General features: G+C 36.1%; 1 protein-coding gene across 1 annotated transcript in view; it reads right to left on the bottom strand.

The window, feature by feature from the left end:
* The window catches only part of raver2 (ribonucleoprotein, PTB-binding 2), an 84,973-nt gene that overhangs the window by 30,032 nt on the left and 38,323 nt on the right, over window positions 1–16,618 (bottom strand). The window contains exon 4 of the mRNA XM_083566787.1: window positions 6,600–6,791. Within this exon, the coding sequence (XP_083422913.1) occupies window positions 6,600–6,791 (192 nt within the window). The remainder of the gene's footprint in view (window positions 1–6,599; window positions 6,792–16,618) is intronic.

Below are 16,618 nucleotides of genomic sequence, written 5' to 3'. Positions count from 1 at the left end.
GTTGTCAGCAGGGAGTCTCTTAATTAATTCCAAATGTTAATTATTAGTGAAACCATATGCAACATAGAGCATGAAGACAAAATATTCTTGTAAATGTTTTAAAGTAATAATGGTGTTTTGAACTACGTAAATCATCAGGACACAAAACGGAACTTTTGCTATGTTTCCACACGGACGGTTTTAATTGCCGGATGTGCATCATGGAAAATTTTGGTGCATGACTTGAGACTTGGCGCATCAGTAAAACAAATGTTTAGTGATTTCAGGGCCGGTTCTAGACATTTGGAGGCCCTGCGCACAATGTATATTATTTACTAATTTATTTACAGTAACACACTTTTTTAATAGTGAACATTTTTGCCTTCAGTAAAAAAGGGGGCTTAAAGTCATGCATTTAGATTGTGGGATTAACTGGTTCCACTTCCACACAGGTGAGTGTGTGTGTGTGTGTGTGTGTGTGTGTGTGTGTGTGTGTGTGTGTGTGTATGTGTGTGTGAGTGAGAGAGAGAGAGAGAGAGAGAGAGAGAGAGAGAGAGAGAGAGAGAGAGAGAGAGAGAGACAGATTCAGTAAGTAGAAGGCACATTTGCTGCTTGAGCAGGGTGCTGCATGTGCTTTGCAGGGGGGGGACACAAATGTCAACTGCCATTCCTTCTGTTTGGTTTGAGACATTTGAGTGGGAGACGGAGAGAGAGAGAGAGAGAGAGAGAGAGAGAGAGAGAGAGAGAGAGAGAGAGAGAGAGAGAGGAGGATACAACAAGAGCTGGAAGAAAGAGATAGAGGACAGCTGAGAAAGAAAAGGGGATAGTGCAGTTTCTGTAATACAACAACATAAAAAAGGAAAAATGGTGCCCTTGGGATATTTACTTCCCTACTGTGGCTCATGTTCTGATGCTAAATCAATGAAGGCTCTGAAGTAGAGACATAAAAATAAAAAAACAAAACAATAAAAAAACACATGACTATTCATCTATGTAAAAAGAAAAGAAAGATGGTAGAACGATAGAAGAAAGAATGGCTACTTAACACAGGCAAAGTGTCTAGTGTGGAACTAGGATAAAAATAAATAAATAAATAAATAAATAAAAAATTACACCAATCCTTGCCTGACACAAATTCGCTGAGAAATGGAGACTAGAAGAGATGTACAGAAACATAAGTGAGTGGGTGTAAGCGTGTGGGCTTCTTTGTTTTGATTGGCTGGTTGTGTAAAGGATGTAACACGTTTCTAATAAAACACTAAAAAATTAGGTTAGTAGCAGGTGGAAGCTCATGGGTGTTTTATACAATTCACAGACCATGTAAGAACGGCTTGTTGCTGGAGTAGATTAATCTGGTCCGTCGTTTTCCACTGTATGAAATCCACATCTTTAAAATATCAGCCTGCTTTATTTAGACACCAAAAATATAGCAGGAAAGCTACATCTGCTACAGCGCACTGTGTAAACACTGTAATTAAACTGACACTGACTCTGCCTCACCTCACTAAGCCTGGGTAAGAGTTAGGGCATGATGGTTTTGGGGTCTTTCCTTGTTTGTGTTTTTTGTTTTTTTCCTCCAAAAGAAAAAATAAAATATATTTGGAATATGCTGCATAAAATAATCAACAATTCCATTCTTTTCCTATCAACACTTATGTGTGTATATTATTCCCCTTACACCACAGCAATTTACCAACGCTAACATTGATCTAACATTTTAATATACAGTATATACATTTTTGTCATTCCAAATCACGTTCCAAACATTTTGCTTTTAAAATGTACATGAAATTGACGCTGGAGTCTGGCATGATTGTGCCACATTGCAGCTGGAACTACTGTCAAAGTTGCTTGACCAATCAGTGGTTAATTCAACAGCAATCTGTTTAAATATAAAGCTTATATAACAAACACGATACAACAAGTCTGACGCTAACATGGGCACTGAACTTATCAAAACCAACCAGTTAAACACTAGTAAAAAAAATCTAAGCTAAGAATCAGCAGGCAGAAAGCAACAAGAAGTAAAGTTAATGTGGATGAGACATGTGATGTAAACATGACTGAGAACAGAATCATTCCTGATCATCATCATCATCATCATCATCATTTTTTTTCTGCTTGTGTTCTATATGTGGATGTTCAGCCTGGACACATTCATTAGGTAACAACATTTGTTATTAGTTTTGCGCTATCAATTCAGCACGCATTTCTGTTTTTACCATTTTTTTATAAAAAAATATGTAAATACATAAATAAATAACTAAATATAAAAGAGGCGAAATTAAAACCAGCAAAACATACACTTATTCACGACGTCCTTTCTTTACTTAGATATAAAATAAATAAATAAACTTCACTGAAAAGTATTTTTAATCCGTAAACTTTTGTTTTATTTCTGCGCCAAGTCTCAAACACCAAACCCGCCATGATTCACACAATAAACCCTCTAGGTGGCGTTTTGTGGGTTTTTCATAATGGTGGAACGAACTAAAATTACAGTCTTTATTGATCGTAAAAAGATAAAAACAATACATAATTCGAATCTGTAAAATGTCTATGATTATATACATAAAAGCTTCTTGAAGAGGTGCAGTTTCTCTGGTATCACCTCATTAACTGTCTGTGTGGAAACATAGCAAAGGTTCCGTTTGGTGTCCTGAAGATTCACATCATTTAAACCACCATTATTACTTTAAAATATTTACAAGAATTTTTTGTCTTCATGCTCTATGTTGCATCTATATTTCTCCATGTCCATGCTGCTTAAAGTATTAAAAACAGGAAGTATTAATATATGGTAAATTTAGAACAGATAGAAATGTGCGATTAAGTTGCGATTAAATATTTAATTTGATTGACAACCTCTGTACAATTGTACATACAATGTACATATTCTGTGTAATATGTACATTGTATGTACAATTGTATGTATGTCTCAATATCTTTTTTTCCTACTCATTACATCTGCATTATTTTTTATCTATATGTATCTTTATATCCTTACTGTATACACACACACACACACAAACACACACATATATATATATGACTTGTTTATTCAGCTTGCACATTTCTTAAATGCCATAATAGATTAGCCTTTATTTGTCACATATACATTACAGCACGGTGAAATTTTGTTCTTCACATATCCCAGCTTGCTTGGAAGCTGGGGTCAGAGCGCAGGGTCAGCCATGATACGGCGCCCCTGGAGCACAGAGGGTTAAGGGCCTTGCTCAAGGGCCCAAGAGTGGCAGCTTGGCAATACCGGGGCTTGAACCCCCGACCTTCCGATCAGTAATCCAGCGCCTTAACCACTGGAGCTACTATTATAACCTTCCATTTCTGCACATTTTCTCTTCAATGCCATAGCCTTAGTACATCTATCTGTACTTCTTAATGATGTCCACACATCTCTGCACTGCTATAGCCTTTATATTCTCTCACATGCTGTACATGTGCTACATATTTATCTTCACTATTTGCATGATTGCTAAGTTTTGCAATTCTGGTAGATGCCAAACTGCATTTCGTTGCTGTGTACCTGTACAATGCCATGACAATAAGGTTTGCTCTATCTATCTATCTATCTATCTATCTATCTATCTATCTATCTATCTATCTATCTATCTATCTATCTATCTATCTATCTATCTATCTATCTATCTCTAATATAATATAATATAATGTGAGGTCCAGTTACCAGTGTGACACTAAAACATGTAGAAGTAATAACTACTTTTTACTTAACTACATTTCAGAGCCAAGACTTCTTTACTTTCACTTGAGTAAAAAAGTATAATCAGTACTTCAACTTTTACCGAGTATTTTAAAACATGAGTATCTGTACTTCTACTTAATCAAAGGATGTATGTACTTTGTTCTTTGTACTTTGTTATTATTTAGAGGTGTACACGTTCCACCTCTAAATAATAAAATATGTTGAATTTAACTGAAACAATCCTTGAGTTCAGGAATCTTCCTTTCTTTACTTTTAGGATTGACTCATTGACTAAAATTAGAATAAGAATGTTGAATGATACAAGTACACTACAGTGCTGTGTGGAGAATTAACAGTATAGCAGCTGTGGAGCACTGAGCAAAGGTTATAACCCTCTGACATTTAGCTGCTGCTGGTGACCAGTACGTGTTCTACTGCCCTCTATGTTTACACACAAAGTGCTGATTTTATACCACAGAATGAGATGCAAGGAATCAGATTTGATCATGATCAAACTGAACTGTCCTCCTTATGTGTGTGTGTGTGTATATATATATATATAGAATGTCCATTTATTACAGATAAATGATGTTGCGGGGTACAGTGATATATACAGTGAGGAAAATAAGTATTTGAACACCCTGCTATTTTGCAAACCTGGTAAAAAACTACAGGAAACGTTTGACCTCTGTAATTGCAAACAAAGGCTACTGTACCAAATATTAACATTGACTTTCTCAGGTGTTCAAATATTTATTTGCAGCTGTATCATACAAATAAATAGTTTAAAAAATCATATATTGTGATTTCTGGATTTATTTTTTTAGATTATGTCTCTCACAGTGGACATGCACCTACGATGACAAGTTCAGACCCCTCCATGATTTCTAAGTGGGAGAACTTGCAAAATAGCAGGGTGCTCAAATACTTATTTTCCTCACTGTATATATATATATATATATATATATGTATGTATACGTTTATCTCGATCATCGATTATCTCGACGCTTTTTTGCACACCCCTACGCCGTCGACATAACCGGGTTCCATATATTTATACGTAATATAATCGATGATCGAGATAAACGAAAACCAATACGGCGGCAATATAAAAACGTGCTTGAAATTTCTTTATGTACATAATGTGCGTTAATAAATGAGAATGTACATGCACGTGTTTTTGAAGTGTTTTTTTTACACAACAGCGTTGCCGCGATTTGTTTGATGAAGGCATGCTATAAAAATGTACATACATGTTTGTTAACAACAAAAGGCATAAGTGCACTAACTAACAGCAGAGATTTACCAGTATACAATACAAACCACCTTCGATTCTCAAAACAAACCTTTATTATATTCTCCAACATTGCAAACACAAAGATCGCTCACAAAATCACAAAAAACATGCGGGGTGTAGTTCGTTTTTACAAAAAGCTACCCAGTGTCAACATTAAATTCTCGAGTCATTTCACTCTGACACACAGCTCTGAAAAGTATCCTACACTTGTAGCATCTGTAAGGCTTGATTTTTTTCGCCACTTCCGCGAGTTCTTCTGCGGCTGCACAGTGCCGTCTCACTACCGTATTTTCGCGTATATAAGATGCACCCTGGGTGAGGGGTGTGTAAAACTTTCTATAAGACGCGTCTTATATACGCAAAAATACGGTAGTGAGACGGTGACGTGGCAAAAGCCGGCGATTGGTCATGCGGTTCGACATAACCGACGTTAAGTGGCAAATTTGCCCCCCCTTGTGTTCGAGATATCAGGGTTCGTCGACATAAAAAAAAATCAACATACCCGATTAAAAATGCTTAGACAAAGCGAGAATTTGGCGGTTCCACTTTAAAAACGTCGACTTAATAGGGTTGGCGAGTTAACCGAGGTCGAGATAAGTGGGTTCCACTGTATATATATTCGTTGTCAATGAATTTCATTATCGGTTATTTGGGCTGCTCAAGTTAGGGCGCAGCATGGCGGCAAGATAACACAGCCGCTTGAAAATGGTGGAAAGTCCAGAGTCAACTGGCAGAAGAAAAAGAAAACACTCTAGTGTCACAGATGAAGACTAAACATCAGCACGGTAAGCTAATATGTATATACAGTAATCCCCCATTTATCACGGTGGTTACGTTCCAAAACCGCCCGCGATAAACATAAAACCGTGTTAAACGTAAACCCCAAAAAATGCTGATTTATGTATACAGTATTGTACTGTATTATCATTTTACTTCATTTTATAATTAATAATTATATTTTTATTAATACATTTTATTACTTCAACATAAAACTAAAATTAAATTTATTATATTGTAGATGCTTTTATCCTCACAACTAAACAATTTTTTTTTTAAAAACAATACAAATGTTGATTTACACAATTTACACCTTGCAGAGTCAAATGTTTATTGTTTGTTTGTTTGTTTTTTTACAGAGAGAAACAACCCAGCATGAGTGAATTTGTTCATGCACTTTTTAATAAGCAGCAACTATAAGCTTTATAATGTCAGGATAGTTAAACTCAGTATGTGGCTTTTGCGATTAATCGATTATCAAACATCTGTGTTTGTATTTATATAAATGTACATGTATATGTATGTGCATGTGTGTCTAAGTATGTGAATGTGTGTGTGTGTGTGTGTGTGTGTGTGTGTATGTGAGCATGAAAATGTGTATGTCTATGTATGTGTGTATATTTGTACGTAAGAACATCTGTATGCATGTGTTATATGCATCCTCGTGTATGTGTATGTGTGTGTATGTGTTTGTGCATGTGAATGTATGTGTGTGTGTGTGTGTGTATGTATGTGTTTGTGTTTGTGCATGTGAATGTGTGTGTGTGTGTGTGTGTGTGTGTGTGTGTGTGTGTGTGTGTGTGTGTGTGTGTGTGTGTTGCTCACCACTCCCTGAGCAGCAATGAGAGCAGCGAGAGTGCTGCGGCCAGATGTTCCCGGGCTGCACAGCGACAATCGGATCTCCTGACCCTGGACCAGGTGTCTGTCCATCTCCAGCAGCACGGCCTCCGCCTGCTCTGCTGTCTCATACTCAACCACGGCAAAACCCCGCACGGCGCTGCCCTCGTCCTGCGCCAGCTACAACACACAAACACAGTATTGGGACACCTGACTTTTTCAGCTATATGTTGGTTACCACAATGTTGGAGGCACACAATTTTATAGGATGTCTTTGATTATTGGTAGAATTTAATTTTTCGTTCATTTGAACTAGCAAGATATGGTTTACAAGGGCTGGAGTGGAAGATCTTCTGCTATAGAGCTCTGACTTTAACCCTATAGAACACCTTTGGGATGAATTAGAATGCTGACTGCACCCCAGGCCTCCATAATCATGACTTTAATAAAGACCTTGTGGCTAAATGTACACAAATCGTCAGAAAGCACAGTCCAAAATCTAGATTAAAGCAGAAGAGCGGAAGTCATTATAACAGCAAATATGGAATGGGATGTTTGAAAAGCACAGACAAATCGTTCTATGACCCCTCGCGAGAAACAAAAAATCGCGAGGTTTTGACTCTCCCCTTTTGATGGTTCCTTTTTCAAGGGGAATTGTACATGTACTGTACTGTAAACTGTTAACAGAAATTGTGAATTACTTGCCTTAAATGTTTTATTTAATACTGAATCAATGAATAATACAATAATAAAATAGTTTTTTAAACATTTTTATGTAGTTTATTAGTTTAACTAAGTTACTCTCAGTCCAAATGAATGTTATGTTATACTCCTTACATCCTATATACAGTCATGGGGGAAATGTGCACCCCTACTTCAATTCTTTGTTCTCACAGTATCAAGGGCTGAACACAAATTGCCAGTCCTCACCAACTTCATTAAATAACAAAAGAATAATAATAAAAATAAAAAAGGTGAAAGTCAAACCAACATTGGGAAATAAGTACAACTGAAAATGTATGTAGCAGGCAGAGCCACCTTTAGCTAGTAAAATAATAGAATTGAAGGTCTTTCTTGTTAACATTGATTGTATTGGTGTCTGGAAACCACCATGACTAATTTTAATCTGTAGCCAAAAAAGAAAAAAATGCTGCTTTACCAGCATTAAGAAATAAGTACACCCTAATTAATGTAACAAGCAGAACCACATTTAGCAAAAAAAACAAAAAAAAAAATATATATATATATAATTTAAGGATTTTTTTTAACATTGACTGTATCTGTGTCTGGCTAAAAGACAGGAGGTGGAGCTGGAGGTAGCAGAGCTGAAGATGTTTAGGTTTTCATTGGGAGTGACGAGGATGGACAAGATTAAAAACGAGTTTATTAGAGGGACAGCGCATGTAGGTCGTTTTGGGGACAAAGTGAGAGAGGCCCGATTGAGATGGTTTGGACATGTGCAGAGGAGGGACATGGGACATATTGGGAGGTGAATGCTGAGGATGGAGCCACGAGGAAGGAGAAAAAGAGGAAGACTAAGGAGGAGGTTTATGGATGTGGTGAGGGAAGACATGCAGGTAGGTGGTTTGAAAGAGGCAAATGTAGAGGACAGGGGGGTATGGAGACGGATGATCCGCTGTGGTGACCCCTAATGGGAGGAGCCAAAGGAAGAAGATGAAGACTGTATTTGTGTCTGGAAACAGACAGCTCTGGGTATACTGTTGCTCTGTTGCTACACTGTCACAAGGCTTGATCTGTTTTCACTTCGCCTTATGTGCGATGTCCTTGTTGCTGTTGTTTGTTTAGATTCAGCAGGTCTACAATTTTTTTGTACTGCTCCTGGGGAAAACATTCGGACTGCTAATTTGCCGTGGGCTATGTAAATTAAGCGTGAAGGATCAACACAACATGAAACCACAAACAGTCACATGGTTACCACAAAAACACTGCATGTGCTAAAGCTATCGATCTATAAGCTCATTCAATGCATAGACTAATAAACGGCAGCATTACTCTCCCTAAACATACTGTATTTTGTCATTTGGTTTAAAATTCTCCTTACTACTAGTGAGTGTTGCACATCTGTGATAACATAAAAAATCGATAAAGGTCAGAGGACCGTCACTGAAGTGCGGAGGTGTGAATTGGTGTGAAACTGTTGGAAAAACAACTCTGCTTTTGGGTGGCACATTTAGAGGTGTTACTTCTCCTAACCTGAGCTACTCTCCTTATTAATGTATAGAGAATAGCTAAGGAATAATTAAACAACCAGTCTGTTCTATTTGGAACAAAACTCCCCAGACAGCTAAAGACAATTTTGGACCAAACCTGTACCATCATCTGTCATAAATACAGCAGAAAATGGACTCACATAATGTTTGCACAAATGTGTTAACTCTCAAACTCCCAGCATAATTACCAGCCTAGATTGCTTATCCTTATCGTCCTGCTAAACCTCTGTTTGGGACTCGACAATATTTACAAGGTGAACTTCGCCACTCACACATACACAAGCACTCACTCACATCACAGAGTGTCTTTGCTTTTCATCTCTGTGCGTCACTTATATGGCACTGCCACTGGGGAGCAAAAAATGACTTCCTTCAATGGCAGGAGAGAGAGACTGAGAGAAAGAGAGAGAAAGGAAGCGTTCCACTTGACCAGCCACTTTCAAAATCCCTTCCGCTTCTTGTCATTGTAATGCCTCTATAGGTTTCAATTGTTCAGTTAATAACTTTCCTGCCTACCCTTTGGATACTTGCAGGCTTTAATTAGTAGAACATTAAAAAAAAAAAGAGTTCCGCAATAAAATCATTAGAACTGTTCAGTCTCAGAGCTAATATAACAATACAATGTGAGATTCTACACTGATGAAACATTGCCTTTTTTGAATACAACAAACACATTGTTTTGCTGCTTCAATTCATTAGGTCGATGTCCTCTAAGGTAAAAAACAAAACAAAAAAACGAATAAAACAAAAAGAAATCTCAGGCAACTGTGTAGGTTTTATACGTAGGCAGTCAATATTACCGATTATAAAACAGAGAAGTTTTGGGTTCTGCAATCCAACTGAGAAAGAATTTGAAGCCTCAATATAGTCTGCAACCTACCAGTGACCACAGAAAAGGTATAATTAAACCTTTCCTTTGTTTTTTTTTAACCCTAATACTAAAATATTAAACATTCTACACGGCACATACCAGTGGTGTAAAGTATATGAGTAAATGTATTTTTTTACTGTTCTTAAGTAATTTTTGTCTACTTTCTAATTTTAGTGAGTATAAAATATATAAGCAACTTTAACTCTCTACTCAATTACATTAATGATTCAATTTAAGTACTTTTTACACCACTATATTTTAATTCACAATGACCATTACCAATTACATTTTGCAATCAGTCAGTCAGTCAGCTCTGAATTTTTGGTTTTAATGTATCTAAAATGATTCACTTAAATTGTATTTGTCCATTGAATATTAATTGTTCTTTTTGTGAAATGATACTGTCATTTTATTTGTTAATTTAAGATGATGATTGCTTTACTACTTTATCTTTCTTTGTCTGAATTGTTTGATCTTTGTTTCATTGTGGCATGTTAAAGAGGCTCTTGTGTTTATTTCTATTTGTAGTTTAGAAATAAACCTCACAAATCAACTGTTAATGGCTTTTCGGTGTTGAGGATTGGCGCATCTTTGAGTATATGTTCAATATGAGTAAAATTCTGAAGTATGTTAAAATCAAATACTCTATGACTTTTACACAAGTTATGGTGGAGTTGGTGATTTGTAATAGAGTAAGTTTTACAGTAAAGTTTTTATACTTTTACTCTAATATGAGGTGCTCTTTACACCTCTGGCACATACACAGGTTTGTAAATTCCTGACATAGTTTCTCCTGACGATTCTAAAATAAACTCTAGTCTTCTGGAAAGCTTTCCATTCGATTTTGGAGTGTAGCTGAAGGGATTTGTATTTATGAAATCCCAGAGGTATTAGTGTGAGATGAGACATTGATGTTAGGTGAGGGAGTTTGGGGTGTTTCTCGCAGGATCCTTAAATTCCTCCACACCAAATTTAACCTGGTGGTGCTAAAATTTTTAACTACAACCAGAAGTCTTTACCATTGAGCTACCACTTCTGCATTACACCACATTGTAGCTTAATATATTCCTATAAAAATGTATCTGTGTTGTAGATTATTTCTTGTGGATTCACTTCACCAAAGTCAAGAACCCCAGCGTAAGGCTATGAAAGAGTCAGGAAAAAGAAAAAGAATCTCCTGAAGGATCTTTGGTAAATATTTTAGCAGGTGGTTCTACTGTATTTTAATGTTAATCAGTTTATGAAATTTTGCCTTAGACAAACATTGGTCTTGTGCTTGCTTAAAACCAGTAGGTAAAAGAAAAATCACTTTCCTCAGTAAATATACCAATGTTGCAACAGTTTAATTATATACGCTTTAAAGCTTCTTTTAATGCTTTTATATTTATTTACACACCGCTCTTTTCCTTGAAAACAGCTAAAGATAACATAATAGTCATTACATATGCTCAAACATAATGTGTAATGTAGTGGCATTCTAGGATATGCAAAGTGCACTGCTTCATTTGGAATTTTACCACAGAAAAACACAATAAAAACATTTATACATTTATAAACATACATGTGTCAAGCTGATGAGTGGCTTGAGGGATAAGAGTGTGCAAGTCAGAGAAAAGAAAAAAGTGCACATGTTTGTCAGGGGAAGGCGGATAGACAAAAGAAGATTTTACATGCTACAAGTACAAAAATGCCACACTGAGAGTGTAATGTAATTGAGAGACAGAATAAAGGGTAATGTCATGAAGGTTTGAGCCATATGCATTGCATGAATGTAGACATAAGCCTGGATAAATCCTGAAGTTCATAACTACTATGTCACAGGAGTGTCAACAGGCTTAAAGTTTTACTCTGAATTACCAATTTGACACAGAATATAAAAAGCAATTTTTTTTGGGAGGAAAGTATAATAATAATAATAATAATAATAATAATAATAATAATAATAATAATAATAATAAAATACTCGTATGCGCTAAACATCCCATTCCATATTTAGTTCCACATTCCACATTTACTGTTATAACCTCCACTCTTCTGGGAAAAGTTTCACTCGATTTTGGAGTGTGTGTGTGGCACTTTAGCAAAGTGGGGTAGTTATGCAGGGTGAGGAGGCCTGGGGTGCAGTCAGTGTTCCAGTCATCATTTTTTTTCAGCAGCCAAACAAAGAAAAAAACATTGCTGTGTGTCTGCTTGGATTTTTTTTCCAGAGATAGATAAAATAACGAGTGAAATTCTTTCCAGACATGCAACTATTTATCTTTCAGGCTTTAATCCAGGAAATGAGCTTTACCCGAGAAGTAGCCCTAAGTGCAAAACATCGTTTTGTGCATTGCGCATTGCTGCGGTTGCTCAAAACTCATCAAATTTTATTTCGCCTGTCATAACATCGACCTAATATTTACCGTTTCTGTTCCTGTGGAGCAATGATGTGAATGCTGTGGGTACTATGGACACCCTGGGCAATTTCTCTTCCCACTAATAGCTGGTGCCTGTGCTGAGTATTAACATGAGATGAATCAGCTGTGTTTGCTTCTCCAAAAAACAAAGCTTGAATGCCATGATTTGATTACACTCATTGATGCATTACGTTTTGAAGTACTTCTTCAGATTCAAATGCTGCATTTGAGTTTTGCTTTTCTTCTCTTGTTTTTCTCCTCACTCTATATTAAGCCAGAATACCCATGGTTCCTCTTTAACAACATTTTATTGACAAGTTCAAAATATATTAAAGGCAAAAATAGTTTTTCTGAATTGAAAGGAATTTTTTTTTTATTATTTATTATAAATACTATTGTAAATGCATATGCATGTATGTGTATATATTAGTATATATTATACTATGAATTTTAATAGCACTAACTTTTATAACGCACGATTAATGGAGCGCTCATTTCTGTTTGACCATTTCTAAAAAATATATTATATATTCTTTACTCAGATTAAAAAAAATAAAATAAAAAAAATGTAATCATTATACATTTGTTTTACTGATGCACCAAGTCTCAAGTCATGCACCAAAATCCGCCATGATGCACATCCGGCAGTTAAAAGCGTCTGTGCGGAAACATAGCAAAAGTTCCGTTTTGTGTCCTGATGATTTACTTAATTTAAAACACCATTATTACTTTAAAACATTTACAAGAATATTTTGTCTTCATGCTCTATGTTGCACATGATTTCACTAATAATAAACATGCATATGCATAAAGCATCCAAATTTGTCCGTGCCCATGTTGATTAGAGTATTAAAAACTTTATTATTTATGGTACATTTGGAACAGATAAAAGTGTGATTAAGTTGTGATTAAACGCAATTACATATTTTAATTGACTGACAGCCCTAATATATGACAATTCTGACCCATCGAGCATTTACAGCATTAACTTCTTCAGCAATCTGAGCTACATGAGCTCGCCTGTTGGATCGGACCACGCGGATCAGCCTTCGCTCCACACGTGCATCAATGGACCTTGGCCTCCCATGACCCTGTCGCCGGTTCACCACTGTTTCTTTCTTGGACCACTTTTGATAGATACTGACCACTGCAGACCAGGAACGTCCCACAAGAGCTGCAGTTTTGGAGATGCATTTTTTCCACTTCTTACACATCAAATTTGAGGACAAAATGTTCACTTACTGCCATGATCATGAGTGTTATTCACTCACCAGTCATTATGTTATATGTATAAATAACTTGTCTAACCTTTATCTATACATCTGTACCTTTACTCAAATGTGCATAATCCAGATATGCTGTGAGCATGGAGTGGATGCTGCTTCCTTTTCAGGTTTCTTTATCATGACATCGTGAAATTTGCTACTTGCTTGTTAAGGATCTAAATGTAAACCTGCACCCAGATGCAGAAAAGAATGAGCTTGTTAGGCGCTGAAAATGAGAATAAGCAAGTGTCATGCTTTATGTGCATGCACTTGACCACGATTCTTTTACATGTTTATGATGAAAGATGTCTGTAAAGTTGCTTTGACACAATGTCTACTAACATAACTGAATTGGAAAAAACAAGCTTGATAGTGGATAGTCCAGTGCATGGAGGAGAATTATTTTGCCTAAAGGGTGCCAATAATTATGGACATGAATAGAAGGCATATATTTTACTCTCTCTCTCTCTCTCTCTCTCTCTCTCTCTCTCTCTCTCTCTCTCTCTCTGCATTGCCTGTTACACCCTCTGTTTGGAGAGTGTCAGTATGTTGTTGGCAGTCTGCTACCTATAGCTAGTCTTTGCCAGACACAGCAGTGTAGGAAACACTCTATATATAGAGTAAGAAACAACTTTTCATGTATCAGAGCCAAGTGTGTTTTGTGTCTGAGAGTGAGTGAGTGAGAGAGAGAGAGAGAGAGAGAGAGAGAGAGAGAGAGAGAGAGAGAGAGAAAAAGAGAAAGAGTAATGGAGATAAAGAAAGAGAGAGACCTTGGACATAATGGCAATGACTATGTTTCAGGTTTTTAGAACTAGTGTATCTCAACCAAAACAAAACCCTGCACACACATGTACACAGAGAGAGAGAAAGAGAGAGAGGGGGGGAAATGAGAGAGAGAGAGGGAGAGAGAGAGTGAGAGAGAGAATGTCTGCTTGCAAAAAAAGTAAGTCTGGGAATCAGGAGAAGAATAAATAACGGACAGAAAGATTAAAGACACATTTTGAGTGTTTGTTACTACAGGTTGCTCGTAAATCACAGAGTATATGAGGAAAATATTTGGAAAGTACTATTTAGAACAGAATAGCTGTTCTAAATATTCTAATATAATATAATACATATCATTCTGTATATATGAACAGAGGTGAGAGTAATGAAGAACAAATACTTCCTTACTGTACTTAAGTAGATTTTTCTGGTATCAGTACTTTACAATTTTTTTAAACAACTTTCTACTTTTACTCATTACATATTTACATAAATATCTGTACTTTCTACTTTCCACATTTTTAAAACAGGCTCATTACTTTAGTTTTAATCTATCTGGTGACACATCAATATTTTTTCTTCTTATTGCACACCGTTTTTCAGCCCATCAGCCTATTTCCTGTCATTGCACAGCTTTTTCAATCTACCACTGGTGTATCATTTCCTGGCTCTCACACACCACAGACGTAGACTAGTTTACGAAGCTCACAACGAGCAACGCAACAAGAAAACAACAAGAAGTACAGTTTGGCTAACGTGGATGAGACAGAGGGAGTCAGAGATGTAAGCATGACTGAAAACAGAGACATTCCTAATCACATGATCATCATCTCCTGTGCTCTACTTGTGTTCTATATGGTGGATGTTCAGCCTGGATACCTTAATTAAATAACAAAATCAGTCATTTGTATTTGTATTAATATATTAATTAAAGCTGTCGAAATTAACGCATTAATAACGTGTTAATGCAAATTAATTTTAACGGCACTAACTTTATTAACACGCAATTAAAGCAGCACCCATTTCTGTTTGACCGTTTTTAATCAAAAATATAAATAAATAAATATAAGAGAGGCGAAATTGAAACCTGTAACCATAAAGAAAACAGACAGGGGGCGCTGTCTGTCCCTCTGTCATTTCTCTTCAAAGACACAAAAATAAAACAACCTGAATTTAAGTGAATTCGTGCCTCACAGACTTAATAAATATATATGAAAAGAAACCAATTTACATCAAAAACAAATATTCTATGATTATGTAATCCGTATGAAATTTAGAAGAAATGCAGTTTCTCCGGTATCACCTCATTAATCATCCGTGTGGAAACATAGCAAAAGTTCCGTTTGGTGTCCTGATGATTTACGTAATTCAAAACACCATATTAACTTTAAAACATATATTAGAATATTTAGTCTTCATGCTCTATGTTGAGTTTGGTTTCCCTAATAAAAAACATAAATTTGCATAAAGCATCAATATTTGTTCATACTCATGTTAATTAAGAGTATAAAAAATTGAAAAATACACAACACACAACACTACAAAAAATGTCCTGAGAATCACATAGAATCTAGATTAACATGGCAGAGGTAGAGCTGCATCTTCCTAGAGACAGAGCAGAAAAAATGTTTGGTTTTATGTCATTTATATTACACATGTTTTACACTGGATGCCCTTCCTAATGCAACCCTCCCCATTTATCCAGGCTTATGGGACTGGCACTAAGGGTGCACTGGCTTGTGCAACCCTTATCGCTGGGTTCTTTTTGTTTGCACTGCAAAGGCCTGTTTGTAAAAGAGCCATGTGTTACAAGAAATAAAAGCATACAATCTGTACCATATTGTATTGTAAAGCATAAAATAATTTTCTTTTGCATTGTATTGCATTGAATGGCATTGTGTTGACTCGACTCAAAATCGTAACTCATATCGCATCGGTAGCTGCTTCAAATGCATCTTTAATGCATCGTATCATTGGCTATGCTTCGAGAGGCGAATCGGATCAACCCCGGATCCATAACTGTAGTACATAACTATAGTGTTTATGAATTCAAAATGAATATTTGTGATCTATTTATTTAGATAAAGATGATTTGTGACCACTGTTAAAAGCGCTAGGCAAATCAAATTCAATCAAATTGAATGCTATTTAGTTATAATACCTTAAATCATTATGAAAATGTAGGCAATTATTTCAACTAAAACAAATATTGGCACCTCAGGAAAATGAATTGCTACGGACATTTTTACATTACGGAGTTGACGTGATTGAAACCAGGTTGTCTGCGTGTTTGTTAAATAAACAACTAAAGGAAACTTGCTTTAAGTTCGATAAGAAACTGACTTGATCTGCCTTTCTGGGAGTGTAACTTATAAAGACAATGGTTATATAAAAGACAATGCATCTATAATGATACAATGCTTAAAAATAAAAGGCAGTTAAATATAGTGATACGTTGACAGACTGGAGTACAGTAATC

This window comes from Silurus aristotelis (assembly GCF_946808225.1).
Source record: "Silurus aristotelis genome assembly, chromosome: 2".
Taxonomy (NCBI): domain Eukaryota; kingdom Metazoa; phylum Chordata; class Actinopteri; order Siluriformes; family Siluridae; genus Silurus; species Silurus aristotelis.
Note: the sequence above shows the minus strand (reverse complement) of the source record. Positions and strands in the feature narration are given on the sequence as shown.